This window comes from Curcuma longa, chromosome 8, assembly GCF_044706935.1.
Source record: "Curcuma longa cultivar G26 ecotype Majalengka, Jawa Barat chromosome 8, ITB_CL_G26_1.1, whole genome shotgun sequence".
In the NCBI taxonomy this organism is placed as follows: domain Eukaryota; kingdom Viridiplantae; phylum Streptophyta; class Magnoliopsida; order Zingiberales; family Zingiberaceae; genus Curcuma; species Curcuma longa.
The window spans coordinates 4470950-4483762 of NC_133868.1; the positions used below are offsets into that span (position 1 = coordinate 4470950).

The window sequence follows — 12813 nt, forward strand, 5'->3', positions numbered from 1 at the left end:
AAAATTGTATGTTGCAACCATCTAGAACAATATCTGCTACCCGAGGTAGATGATTTGTTCAATCAGCTAATGGGTACTTGTGTACTCAAAGATTACTATCATCGCTTGAGGATTAGAGATACAAATATTCAGAAAACTCGATATGGATATTATGTGTTTTTTGTAATGTTATTTAGGCTTACCAATTCTCTTACCGCCATTATGGATTTGATAAACTTGTTATTCTTAGAATATTTAGACCATTTTGTGATTGTTTTTATCGATCATATTTAAGTATATTCTCGATCAGAGGAGGAGCATGAACCTTAAAATTCAAAATGATTTATAGAAGGAATGCCTATATGCAAAGTTTAGTAAATGTATTTTTTGACTTACTTCCATGAGATTTCTAAGTCATATAGTCTCTAGCAGCGGGATTACAATAGACCACTAGAAGATTAAAGGGATTATCAAATGGAAACAGCCAAGGTCAATGTGGGAGATTCGTAGTTTCAAAAATATATCGAAGGGTTTTCTAACATCGCTACACCTTTAACAAGTTTATGTGTGAATCAAGCAAACAAAGATTGATAAGTGCTCCAGTATTAGTCATTCCTTCTGGAGTGGATAGATTCGTTCTTTAAATGGATGCAACCATTACAGCATGATCAAGTATTAGTTTATGCTTCTTGTCAATTAAAAAGCCATGAGAAAAATTATCCTACTTATAATTTAGAGTTGGCATTCATCATCTTCGCTTTAAAATTTAGAAGCATTATGTCTATAAGGTTACTTTTGAGATATTCACAGATCATAAGAGTAAAAGTATCTTCATGCAAAAATAGTTGAATCTTAGAGAAGATGGATAGAGTTTCTGAAAATTATGATTGTACTATCAACTAACACATTGGAAAGTTAATCTACTGACAGATACATTGAGCATGAAATCTAGAGCGGTATAGCATGTCACAAGATGATAGTTACCAAGTTAGTCAAGCAATTGCCAGAATTCGATTTGGTTGAAGTACATTAGACACAACAAAGTATACTAATCGCGTGAATTAAGGAAAATTCAATAAGAAAACTATTATCTTAGATTAGTAGCTAATGAACTAGAGTTAGGCTTGAAGTATAGTTTTCTTATGATGTGGATGGATCCTTTCATTTTCGAGGTAGATTGTGCATGCCTGAGGCACACCCTATTAAGGAAGATCTCCTTTGAGAAGCACATCGATCCATCCTAGTGGTACGCTAATGTATCGAAATCTAAACATTCAAAATGGTGGAAAAGTATGAAAAGAGATATTACAGATTTTGTTGCTCAATATCTAGTTTGTCGATAGATTAAGGTAGAACACCAAAGACTAACCAAGTTATCTTAGAAAATCATAGTGCTAGAATGGAAGTGGGAGCAGAATATCATGGACTTTGTCACAGGGTAACCAAGGACTCAAAGGGGACATGATTCGATTTAGGTGATTGATGATCGATTGACTAAATCAACAATTTCCTACTAATTCATAGGATGGACTCTTTGGACCGTCTAGTAGACAATTTCCTACTGACCCATAGGACGGACTCTTTGGACCGTCTAGTCGAGTTGTATTGCAAAGAGATCACTAGACTCCACGACATTCCCCTTAGTATCATCTGTGATAGAGACCCACACTTCACGATTCTAATAAGGTTTTTAGAAAGCATTGGGTACTAACGTGTACTTCAGCATTACTTTTCTAATCAGGTTTTTAGAACCACGTCCCAATAAGATAATAATTACTTTAAGCTATATCTAGATGTGGCCTAAATTGTCTTCTATACCGCATGTACCTTCACACAAGTTTTGAGATGTCGAAGAGGAATTTTAATTCATAAAAAAAAATTGAAAAAAAAAAAACAACTTCGAACAGTAACCAAGTGCAGTGCACAACTAGATATAGAGAATGAAAACATTCCACAGCGCGAGGAGAAAGAGATTATGTACCTTTTCTGAATTCACATTTATTCACAGAAGCGCGGGACGAGGAAGGAGACACCGTGATTCGGAGGAAGGAAAGGAAAGCTCCTTCGCACGTGGCGGCGGAAAAAATTAATCCTGCTCTGATACCATACAAAATAATATGAAATCTTACTTTATTACAAGAAATAAACCCCTATTTATACATGAATATAGGGACCTATTCTAGGAGAATTATTTTATAAAAAAGAAAAATAGAATATTTATCCCTAACAGAATATTTATCCCTAATAAAATATTTATCCCTAAATATTCTAACAATATCAATGACCCAGAAACTGTTGTTCCACAACAACCAGGATCACACTACTAGGTAAAACTAAGATTCAAACACAAAAACCAGATGAAGCCTAAAAACTTATATTGAACATCCATAACTAACAGTATAAATGCAGACACAAGCAGGACCGTCAAATCTTCTTAAACTATACAAGCAGCAGCAAGTACAAAAAAATACATGGGGTGGGTGTAAGCTAGCAGCTCAGAAAAATGGGGGATAAAAACGATTACACAAGAAATTAGAAAATAAGCATAAAACAATTAAATGAGGAGAATATAAACATAAATCACATGAGCCCAATAATTAGATAGAACTTTAACACAAAACATGGTGGAAGTTCATTCTTTATCTCAACAAAAATAAACAATTACTTGAAACAGCAATTATCACAAACCTGATTAAGTCCTTACCTTCACATAAATTATAGAGAAAAAACAGAATCCTGCAGATATTGAAAATGAATCAAACGATAAAAAAAGATAAATAAAGTACCTTTTCCATGGAAGGTAGAAAGTAATGGTACTGAGAAGAAAAAAAACTAAGTCAAGCAATTCTGGCGATCAAGAAGCATTCATGTCAATTTCCCAATATCATATAACCAAATTTCAGTTCATAGCCAGATCACTCAATTCCAGCCCACTTTCAACCAGATCAGAGCTTTTCCCTTAGAAATAGCCTCAAGAAACTATCTGCAACCGATATATCCATTCGACTCTCAACAGTACCCGAATCAGCTCACCAAAATCCAAAATCACAGGATCAATCACGAAACGATCATATAACGACAACGATTCGAATAAAAAAACTCTCAACAAAAACCGAATCTCACAAATTAAAGAAACCTAAAGAGGAAGATCGATACCCAGATAAGCAAAGAAGATGCACAGTTAGGCGACACATCTCCGGCGGCAGAAGGGTTCTCTCTCGCATCCGATCGTGAAGGCGGCGTGCGGCTTCTGGATTCCTGCCCTTCTCGATTTGGGAGAACTCGAAAAGATGACCGAGCGCATGACGTCGGACGGAGATAGCGTACATATATCGGACGGTCGGTCCGCCTTCTCTTTCTTGCGCCAAACGAAAGCGAACCTTACCCCCGCCGACGTACTGTAAATCCGACGGTCCTAATTGACTCAAGAAAGGTAGGCATAGTATGAGATTGATCTTCGACCGTTGATCGGGTCGATATTTTTGAAACAGGCAGGACACGTTCCAGGGTCCTCCAGAGAGGACTGACTGTATAGAACCATCCACGAATGGCCACGTGTCTGGTTGAGAAATGACTTACACCGGTAAGTTGACCATGAGGAGCAGGTGGAGATGGCTTCGTTATCTGCCATTATTTGGGCTGGCCCATTTAGGCCCATATTCAACAGCCCGAATCTTCCACTTCTTAACCACTTCTTACGTTAACATATCTTGACTGAGGCTGCTCCCCTTTTGCGCTCAACGATATACCCGATATTTCATTTGCAGATAGATAAGGCCCCGCCTAATGTCACCAAATAAGGAAATGGTATTTGTTGAGGCTACGGAATAAGCTGGTGAACATTAGGAAAGAGGAATTTGTGACCAAGTCTTCATCTCCACGGCGGAAGGAAAGAGAAGCAGCGGCTGTCGAGAAGAACGAGGGAAACGAAGTCTGCCGTCTTCTCCTCGCTCCCAACTCCTTCGTCTGTTCGCGTTGCCGATTGATCTCTGGGTAATTTGCCTTTTTTCTTACAGATCTGGTTTGTTGCTTCAATTTTTGGGCGAGAAAACATTGCGATCGCTTGAACTACCTAAGCTTCTATTGACAGTTAGTTCGTTCCTTGCTGTGGGTTCTAAAGGACTGATGTTTGTTGACTTTTAGTTATAGATAATCGACCTCACTGCATCGCGAGCGATTTTCCGGCTGCAATCTTGAATCTGTGGGTTATCGTTCGTTTTGAATCTAGATTTTGTTTTCATCCTAACAATGGCCCACGGTTAAAAGAAACTTGTTTGCCTGTTTCTTGTGGGGAAAGATTAATTTTTTTCCCCCCAAATCAGCATCTTAATGCCTCAAACCCTAGATAATGTTCCGTAGGCGTCTCAAGTGGATAAATTTTGTTATCCTCGTTCTATTTGTTTTTTTTTCCTGTTTATTATTTTGGCCGCCCTTTAGTCCCTTCTATTTTGGCTCTTTAATCCCTTCTATAAAAGAAAACCAGCAAATCATAGTGCCGACCGGTAAAATTTGTTGCATTTGAAATTGATCCATATTATTTTCCTTGTTTATGTTATGGGATTGCGCGTATTTGCACTTTCTTCGTGTTTAACTTTGTTTTTGTCCTTTCTCCCCTTTTTACTCCATATACTGAATGCATATTGCCAGTTTTCTTGTATTAAACGATAGGAATACAAAAATAACTAGTTAATTAGGGTAACTATTAATTGCTTTTGTAGATTAGTAGGTGAAAGTTTTACTGGTGTCAGTTGATTTAATATCTCTTTGTTGTTGCATGGAGCTAAGGATGTCTGACCTCAAGTTTTTTGTTGCCTCCGTTCTAATCCTAGGTTTCAATCACTGACTTTGTAAATTTAGCTTGGAGCAACAAAAATGAGTGACAATTTGATGGATAAAGTCAGTGCCTTTGGTGAGCGTCTAAAAATTGGGGGTGCTGAGGTGAGCAGGAAAATGAAAGACAGCATGAGCTCCATGAGTTTCAAGATGAAGGAATTATTTCAAGGTCAGAACCAAGCTGAGAAGATTGTGGAGGAAGCGACATCAGAGAATCTAGAGGGTCCTGACTGGTCTTCTAACCTTGAGATATGTGACATGATTAATAGTGAAAGGTTCAACAGTATTGATTTTATCCGCGGCATAAAGAAACGGATCATGTTGAAGGAGCCTAGGGTCCAATATCTTGCTTTAGTTCTTCTTGAAACCTGTGTAAAAAACTGTGAGAAGGCTTTCTCTGAGGTTGCCGCAGAACGAATCCTTGATGAGATGGTCAAACTTATTGATGATCCTCAGACTGTTGTAAATAACAGGAATAAGGCTCTTATCATGATTGAAGCATGGGGAGAGTCTGGGGACGAGCTCCGATATTTACCAGTATATGAGGAAACCTATAAGGTATTAGCACGTTTTAACAAATACTTCTGGTTATTTTGTTAGATGTTACATGAAGCGATACAAATATGATACTTTCTACTAGTTCTGGACCTTCCATTGTAACACAGCATTTATAGTTTTCTCTATTGCACTTTGGGTGCTCCAAAGCATTTTCTGATTCCCTTTTTTTTCATAGAGCTTGAAATCTAGAGGCATTCGTTTTCCAGGACGAGATAATGAAAGTTTAGCTCCAGTTTTTACACCACCACGTTCAGTTGCAGAGACTGAAGCGTATGATAGTTTATCTCAACAGACTTATGATGATGTACCCACATTTAGTTTTACAGCTGAACAGATAAAGGAAACATTTGATGTTGCTCGCAACAGTCTTGAACTTCTATCAACAGTTCTCTCCTCCTCGCCTCATCAAGAAGCTCATCAGGTGATTTATTTGTTTGTATATGTATATTTCCTTACACAAGCTTTCTTTTTATCTTTTGTATAAAAGAGTGTGTACGTTTTGTAGTGTTTATCTGATTCTATCTTGCTTTTGTATATTGTTCTTCATCTACTAGTCACTTTTATCTCTAGGTAGTATATAGGCAGTTTCGTCACCAGTAGTTTAGTATGTTTTCCGGCAGTATCACATCATTTCAATCTAAAATGTGGTTTGATATTTGAAATAGGTTTTGCGTTCTGCAGCTCCAGAAGTCTCAGTTCACTGGGTTTCATCACCAGTGGTCTATGTTTTCGACAGAACCACCTAATTCCAATTTGAAACGTAGTTTGATATTTGAAATAGGTTTCATGTTCTGCACCTCTAGAAGTCTCAGTTCACTGGGTTGCATATTGGAGAGACCTTCTCACGAAATCACGTGAAAGCCCCTTTAATAGCTGCACAATTTGGGGCTGATTCAATCCTGGCCCTTCACTTCCCCTTAATAGCTGCACAATTTGAGGCTGATTTAATTGTGGTTGTTCACAAGCAAACAACTGCGATTAAATCACCCGGTTCACAAGATTCACACAGTAAGACTCCCTACATTTTAGGTTTGTCCACTGATAGCATGAAGGCCTCTCTCTTACATTCTAGTTTTGTTCACTAGTGGCATCAAGGCCCCCCTTCATTGATCGTGTGGCTCTACAAAGAATCTTTGTACAATTTACGCATAAGAATCCCTCAAATCTAGTTTTTCCCACTAATATTTTCTTTATGGGCAGGACGATTTGACAAAGACCCTCTTCCTACAATGCCAACAAAGCCAATACACTGTCCAGAGAATCATTGAGACTGCAGCTGACAATGAAGTAGTTCTATTTGAGGCCTTGAATGTGAACGATGAGCTTCAGAAGGTCCTCTCCAAGTATGAAGAGCTGAAGAAGCCTCCATTGGTACAGTCTGAACCTGAACCCGCGATGATACCAGTTGCTGTGGAACCTGAAGATTCTCCTCGGGTCAGTCGGGAAGATGTTCTCATCAGGAAACCTGCTGGTTCGAGGACCAAGTCCGGTGGCGGCGACGATGACATCCTGAACGACCTTGATGAGATGATTTTTGGCACCAAGGGAGGCAGCACATCTGAGGATCAAGATCCAAAAAGGAAGCAACAGCAACAAAAGGATGATATGATCACCTTCTAAGTATCTTCCTGTTGTTTATAGATAAAGCCTGGAATTGGTGTGTTTTGTGTTTCTTCATTTCTCATATTCAGACTTGGGTCAGATGTCTACTGTGGTCTAACTGATTTGATTTCCATTTGGTTGTCGTAGCTGTTGGACCTGAAAAGATCAAACTGCTCGTTTATATCATTTTTACTATCAACAAAGACGTGTCAGACAAATGTTAAATGTTATTAAAAAGCTTAAGGAGACATAATAGAGAAGGAATTAGGGGAGAAATTAATTCAGAGTTAAATTTCTTATGATATAATTTAAAATGAAATTTAGGATGTAAAATTTAATATTTAATGTGTGAATGAAAATGATAAGATAGTTTAGATAAGATAGCTAAGAAAATAAACTTTTTTATAAATTAATTTTTTTTAAAAAAAAATGTAGAATAGATTAACTAATTAATTCATATATAAATATCAATTTTAAATATTTTGATATTCCATGTTCAACTTATGATTTATATTCATAAGTTTAAAAAGTTAAGTAATAAAAGGAAATAAACAGTGAGTTCCACAACTAGTTAAAATAAATATTAATATATTTATTAATAGCTTTCTTTTGTTCGCTTCTACTCAATTAAAAGAAGTCCAGTGCTCAATCATTCAATCAATTATTGCTTGAATAAAAATATTTTATTTCATAAACTCTTAAGTCTAATCAACTCGATTAAATTGTTTAATCAACTCTTGAATTAACTAAATTTGTTTGGAGATCTCTTCTTTTTCGCTCAGCTAATTATTTCCCATAAGTCTATACAAAGTATCAAGATCGAGCTCAACTGCAGACTATAACTTAGTTACTATTCAACTGCAGACTATAACTTAGTCACTTATGTAGGTGGTGATGAGTACATGAAACATCCTTAAACTTGACGAGCTCTTTCACTCTATCTACTATGATACGTTAAAATTAAATTGTGACCAAACAAAAAAGTTAAAATTGAAATGATGCGTTTGAAATTTATTGAAGCACCAAGTGTTATTAACATGGTCAGAAATGAAATTTATCTTGCATTAGATGATAGACGTTAAGGATGTGTTTGGTTAAGAATTATAGTTGATAACTTTGCAACTAAGGTTATTAATAAAAAATTTATTTGGTTAAGGTGATGAATCATTCCCTTTCTTATATTTCTGTCACGTCACAAAATGTTAGCAATCCAGGAATCCAATCTGGAATGTGATTACATTCGATTTTGAAGGATTTTTTCTATTTCGGGATTATTCGTGTTGGTCGTTGTTGTTCCTTCGCGTATAAGATTACTCTCCCGAAGCCAAAGGTAACAAGCAGCATCAGAAAGCGGGGTTGGCAGGCGCTGAAAGGTTCGACGGGGCTGGAGGTGACAATCAACGCCAAAAAGATTTGGGCGGGCACATTATGCGGGTGAGCATTCGGTAGGAGGTGGGCGTGCAACAAGGGCATCGTGCATGAGGGCCCACGATTTACCCCTCACAATTTTTTTTTGAATTCACATGTTTTATTAAAATTTTAATTAATTAAATCAATCAACTCCTAATTATAATTAAGATAAATTAAATAGATAGAATTTAAAGCCCAATAAAAATTTCCAAATAAATTTTAAAATAAAATTTTTAAAATATTATTTAAATTTATTTATATATCATCATTAATAATAATAATTATTATTATTATATATTTTTTATTTTATTAGCTGATATGATGATTAATATAATTTTTTGCACTAAGTTATATAATAAAATCTCTAAATAAATAAATTTTTATTGTATTACTTAAGATCGACAAATAATATAAATTCTATTTTATTCTCCATAATTTTAGTTATGCAATTACTTGACATAACCAAAGTTTGCTATAATCATATTCAATTAGGGTCCATTCTAGCAAAAGACCATATCCAATTATAATCCATATTGGTAAACCCCTTGTTTAATTAGTTGTGGCTTATATCAACAAGAACTATGTCTGATTATGATTTATCTCAACAGTTGCATGTAATTTAAGCTAAGAGATCAGACTCAATAGGGAGGACTAGGAGAGTTCAGAATACTTAGAGCGAAGAGTTGAGTATAGAGTTTAAAGCTATGTTTACTTTGAGGTACGGACCGAGGAAGGAAAGAAATTAAAAATTAAAAAAAAATCTATAAAAAAAAGAGAAGAAAAGAAAAAGGAAGAGAAGCTAAAAGATAAACAGGGCATAAGAGTCGCTTGTAGATAAATAATTCATCTTAAATTTATTTTTTTAATAGTAGATAAATAGTAGTACACGAATTTTTTTTTTAATTTTTAATGAACACGTTCAATGTTTTGAACGCGTTCATGTGCAGTGAGATGGGCCAGCCTCTGGTTGGCCCATCCTACATGCATTTTTTTTTTTTTAATGTTATAACACGGTAACGTTACAGATGCTCTAAGTAAATAGAACACAAGAGTAGTGTTTTTAAGACTCAAGTGTCAAATCATACAAGCCACTTTAGGGGCCAAGCTACAGGGAGGACTCACGAGGCGCATGAAGAACCTACAAAATCAAGTTGTGCAAGTAGCTCAAGGTGCCGAATTATATAGGCAACTTGGGAGGCTGTTATGGAGTTGTATGGAGGACCTAAGTCTGCGTTAAATGAGCGATTCTACGAGGCCTTAGTCCTTAAGCAAGTGATGTTGTGGACATAGAACGGAACCATATAGTCCAGATATGCTGACTTTATCGGCCTACCATGGGATCAGGATCACTACACGGGGAATCTTTTAAAAAATTATAAACATGTTGCATCACCGGATAAGAAGCGTATACCGTCCGCAGCATATTCCTTCGTGTTCCTTATTCTGACCCGACCATTGTAATCGCCGTGCTCGTACAATGACTGTCCTATCCATTTCAAACCGCCATATCGCTCAACTACGTCGGCTATTTCAATACATCGCGATCGGGGGTAAATAAGTCATTTCGCTCCGCCAAAACTTGCGGCCGTTGCAATGAAACAAGATGCGTGAAACTGTGGACGCGTGTTCGGCACCCAAAACATGAGGCGGTTCCCCCTCGGCCACTTCCGGCCCGGTCTGGTCCACTCCCGATATATATAAACTCAACTCGATTCATTCAACCTCCACGGCCATTTGTGAATTGTGACTTCGCTTTCTACTTCTAGTGCTGCTTCCGAACCACCGACGAGCGATCGGAAAGTGATTTTGGCTCTTGATCCAATCGCGTACGGTACAGGTATCGCCTCCCTTCGTCGCCTTCTCGATCTGGTCTTGTCTGCGTTCCGATTTTTTTTTCTTTGCGTTTGATTTCGATTTCCCGGATAGGGTCGAAGCAAGAAAGCATCCGGAATGGCGGGATGGCTCGGCAAGAAAGACGAGGAATCGCCGGAGTTCGAGGGAAATGGGATGGTTAGAGTCGGCGCAGATAGCGAGGAGTTCATCCTCTTGCGGCACAGGTTCTACTCCAGCATCGGCTCGCTCGTCCCGCATTGCGCCTTGCTCCATCTCCACCGCTTCTCCTACGCAGCTCCGGCCGCGAGAGCGCGGTGGGAGGCCTTTCGCCGTTGCGTGAAGACAACGGCGCTCGAGAATGACGGCGACGCCAACGAGGAGTTCGCCCTTCGCGAAGCTTCCAGGGACTGGATCATTCAGATCGGGAATCGAGGGCTTGATCTGTCATCCGAGATGTCTGACGACGGCGGTTACTACGGGATCGGCCTCTATCTCACTCCTGAGCGTGTATCGATCAACAGGTGAGCAACAATGGTTGCCCTCTTTTTGACCTAGTTTCGCTCGAACATGCGTGATGTAATTTTCTTATTACTTCATTGCAGCGTGATGTCTTCGGTGGTTGATGGAGACGGATTAAGGCATGTTTTGATGTGCCGTGTGGCATTGGGCAGAACGGAGGAGGTGGTTCGTGGTTCAGGGCAATCTCGCCCAAGCTCCAAACATTTCCATTCCGGCATTGATAACCTCAAAAACCCGACTAGATATGTGGTGTGGTACCAAGATGTGCCCACTCGTGTCCTTCCGTTGTATGTCCTGAGCTTCAAAGTGGACTTCCGCAACAGAGGTGAGGTCCATTGCCAAAACTCCATTTCAATTTGTGCTTCAGTAACTTTTTTTATCAGCCAGATCTCATTTCGCGTCGTCTTAAATTGCAGGATTACTGCAGAAAGAGCCTACCAAGGGTCCTTCGTCACCATGGATATCCATTACACACCTTCTCCATGTGCTATCGAAATCTTTGCCCCGTCCCACCATGTGCCAGATCAAGAAATTTCATTGCGAGTTCAAAGTACTAATTTGCTGCTTCTGTTGAATATAAGTTACTCCGAAGTGCTCTGTTTCATTAAATTGTGCATTTATTAATTGTTCAGGAAAGGAAAATTTCTAGGCAGCAATTAGTCCTTCGTATAAGACAAGCAGCAGGGGACAAGATTCTACTGGATGCAATCAAATATTTCCAACATAAGGTGAGTTTATTTGCGTAGAAGTCGTTCAATTTCTGCGATGCTTTCTTCGTCAATCCCAATCTTGAGACTGGATCATTCTTTCATCTGAGATTTTCTTTGCTTTTAAATTTTCTATTCTTAAAATGATTGCTCTGGCTTTACAGCGAGCCGCAGCTGCGCGTCTTGCTTCGAGGACGAAGGATTAACGCATCCATGACCATAAAACTGCTATCAGCCGCCATTGTTGGTATATCCAGAAATGAAATTAGCACCAGTTTTCTCTTCTTTTCTTCTGACAGAGGTCAAACAGTTGGGGCGCAGTTGTACATATTCACTCAAATGTAATTACATTCTAATGTTGGATCTTTAGCAAGTAGATTTGGAAGCCAAACATATCCAATCGGTTATCGGTTGCCTTTCTACAAATAACAACAGTTTGATGCTTCCTAATCTACGAAGTCAACAAAGTGGGACAATTCATCAACTAGGTGTTTATCCTCTCTAGAATTACTCACAGGAATGTGGCCAGGCTCCTTGGGTGCTGCTTGGAGATGCATGTGCCCCGCTGCGAGTCTACGAGTTCATATCCAACGGCACGCTCTCTCAGCATCTTCATGACCATAAAATGACTACTCGCGCCCGGATATCGTGGGAAAAACTCGGTTAAGGGTCGCCGTGGAAGCGGCACGAGCACTCACGTTCTTGAACTGCAAAGCTGCCTCTGTTTGTCAAGGCGGCCAGCATACCCTTGGCCGAGCGGTCTATCCCGATGAATCAAACTCATGCTGGAGCTGCCAATTTACGGAGACGAGCGATGTTTATAGCTTCCGTGTGGTTTTGTTGGCGTTTTTGACATCCGAGAAGGCCGTGTCATTTTATAGAACGGAGACGGTGCATCACACTTCTTGGCTCGGGTGGAAGCAGCAGCGGGAGAGTTTCTTTATTCATTGACGTGTAAGTCGCAAAATTAACGTGTGAGTATTGGCATTGATTTGCTTTATTCATACAGAATCGAAGTAAATTAAGTCTCCGAAGTAAATTAAGTTCTTGAGACATAATAATTGAATTGGTTACTATAAAGTAGAATTATTAAACCAAGCAATGTTGTAGTTTTTCGATTTCATAAGAAGTAAACAATTGTTGGGTCAGTCACTTTTAGATTTCGGTCTCCGCATAAACGGTGTTTCAAAACGTTATTCCAGTAAAATTTTGATGATGACCCGTAGAATGCAACTTTTGTTAATTGCGATACATAAAATAGTAGTGAAAATCTTCTTTTATCCTGCAGGTTCTATCTGTTTTTTTGGAAAATGCCTTTATATAGATATCGAATTATTATTTTATCCCTTGAAATCTTTGTTATTGTCCAAGT

The 12813-nt window shown here is 38.5% G+C and overlaps 3 protein-coding genes across 8 annotated transcripts in view; 2 read left to right on the plus strand and 1 right to left on the minus strand.

Moving 5' to 3' along the window:
• Window positions 1–3273, minus strand: part of LOC141833166 (putative inactive poly [ADP-ribose] polymerase SRO2) — a 14261-nt gene extending 10988 nt beyond the window's left edge. For 3 of the 4 annotated variants that reach the window (XM_074720553.1, XM_074720554.1, XM_074720551.1), the window contains exon 1: window positions 3136–3273. The gene's annotated coding sequence lies outside the window, so the exon portion shown is untranslated. Of the gene's footprint in view, window positions 1–2765; window positions 2796–3135 lie in introns of those variants that run through there. The other variant, XM_074720552.1, reaches the window with a different exon arrangement.
• Window positions 3274–3853: 580 nt separating this feature from the next.
• On the plus strand, window positions 3854–7158 carry LOC141833859 (TOM1-like protein 1). 3 transcript variants are annotated; one of them, XM_074721370.1, is made up of 4 exons: window positions 3854–3972; window positions 4809–5370; window positions 5546–5791; window positions 6571–7158. In XM_074721370.1, exons 2-4 carry the CDS (start codon window positions 4852–4854, stop codon window positions 6988–6990), a joined length of 1185 nt encoding a protein of 394 aa, XP_074577471.1. In that variant the 5' UTR covers window positions 3854–3972; window positions 4809–4851; the 3' UTR covers window positions 6991–7158. The 3 variants fall into 3 exon arrangements, with proteins under 3 accessions (XP_074577471.1, XP_074577472.1, XP_074577473.1); XM_074721371.1 differs by having other exon boundaries at window positions 3885–3972; window positions 4698–5370; XM_074721372.1 differs by having other exon boundaries at window positions 3889–3972; window positions 4837–5370.
• A 2973-nt stretch (window positions 7159–10131) lies between these two features.
• On the plus strand, window positions 10132–12485 carry LOC141833772 (putative inactive poly [ADP-ribose] polymerase SRO2). Its single transcript, XM_074721267.1, has 6 exons — window positions 10132–10219; window positions 10309–10736; window positions 10818–11059; window positions 11151–11284; window positions 11367–11462; window positions 11606–12485. Exons 2-6 carry the CDS (start codon window positions 10333–10335, stop codon window positions 11645–11647), a joined length of 918 nt encoding a protein of 305 aa, XP_074577368.1. The 5' UTR covers window positions 10132–10219; window positions 10309–10332; the 3' UTR covers window positions 11648–12485.
• The last annotated feature ends 328 nt before the right edge of the window (window positions 12486–12813 follow it).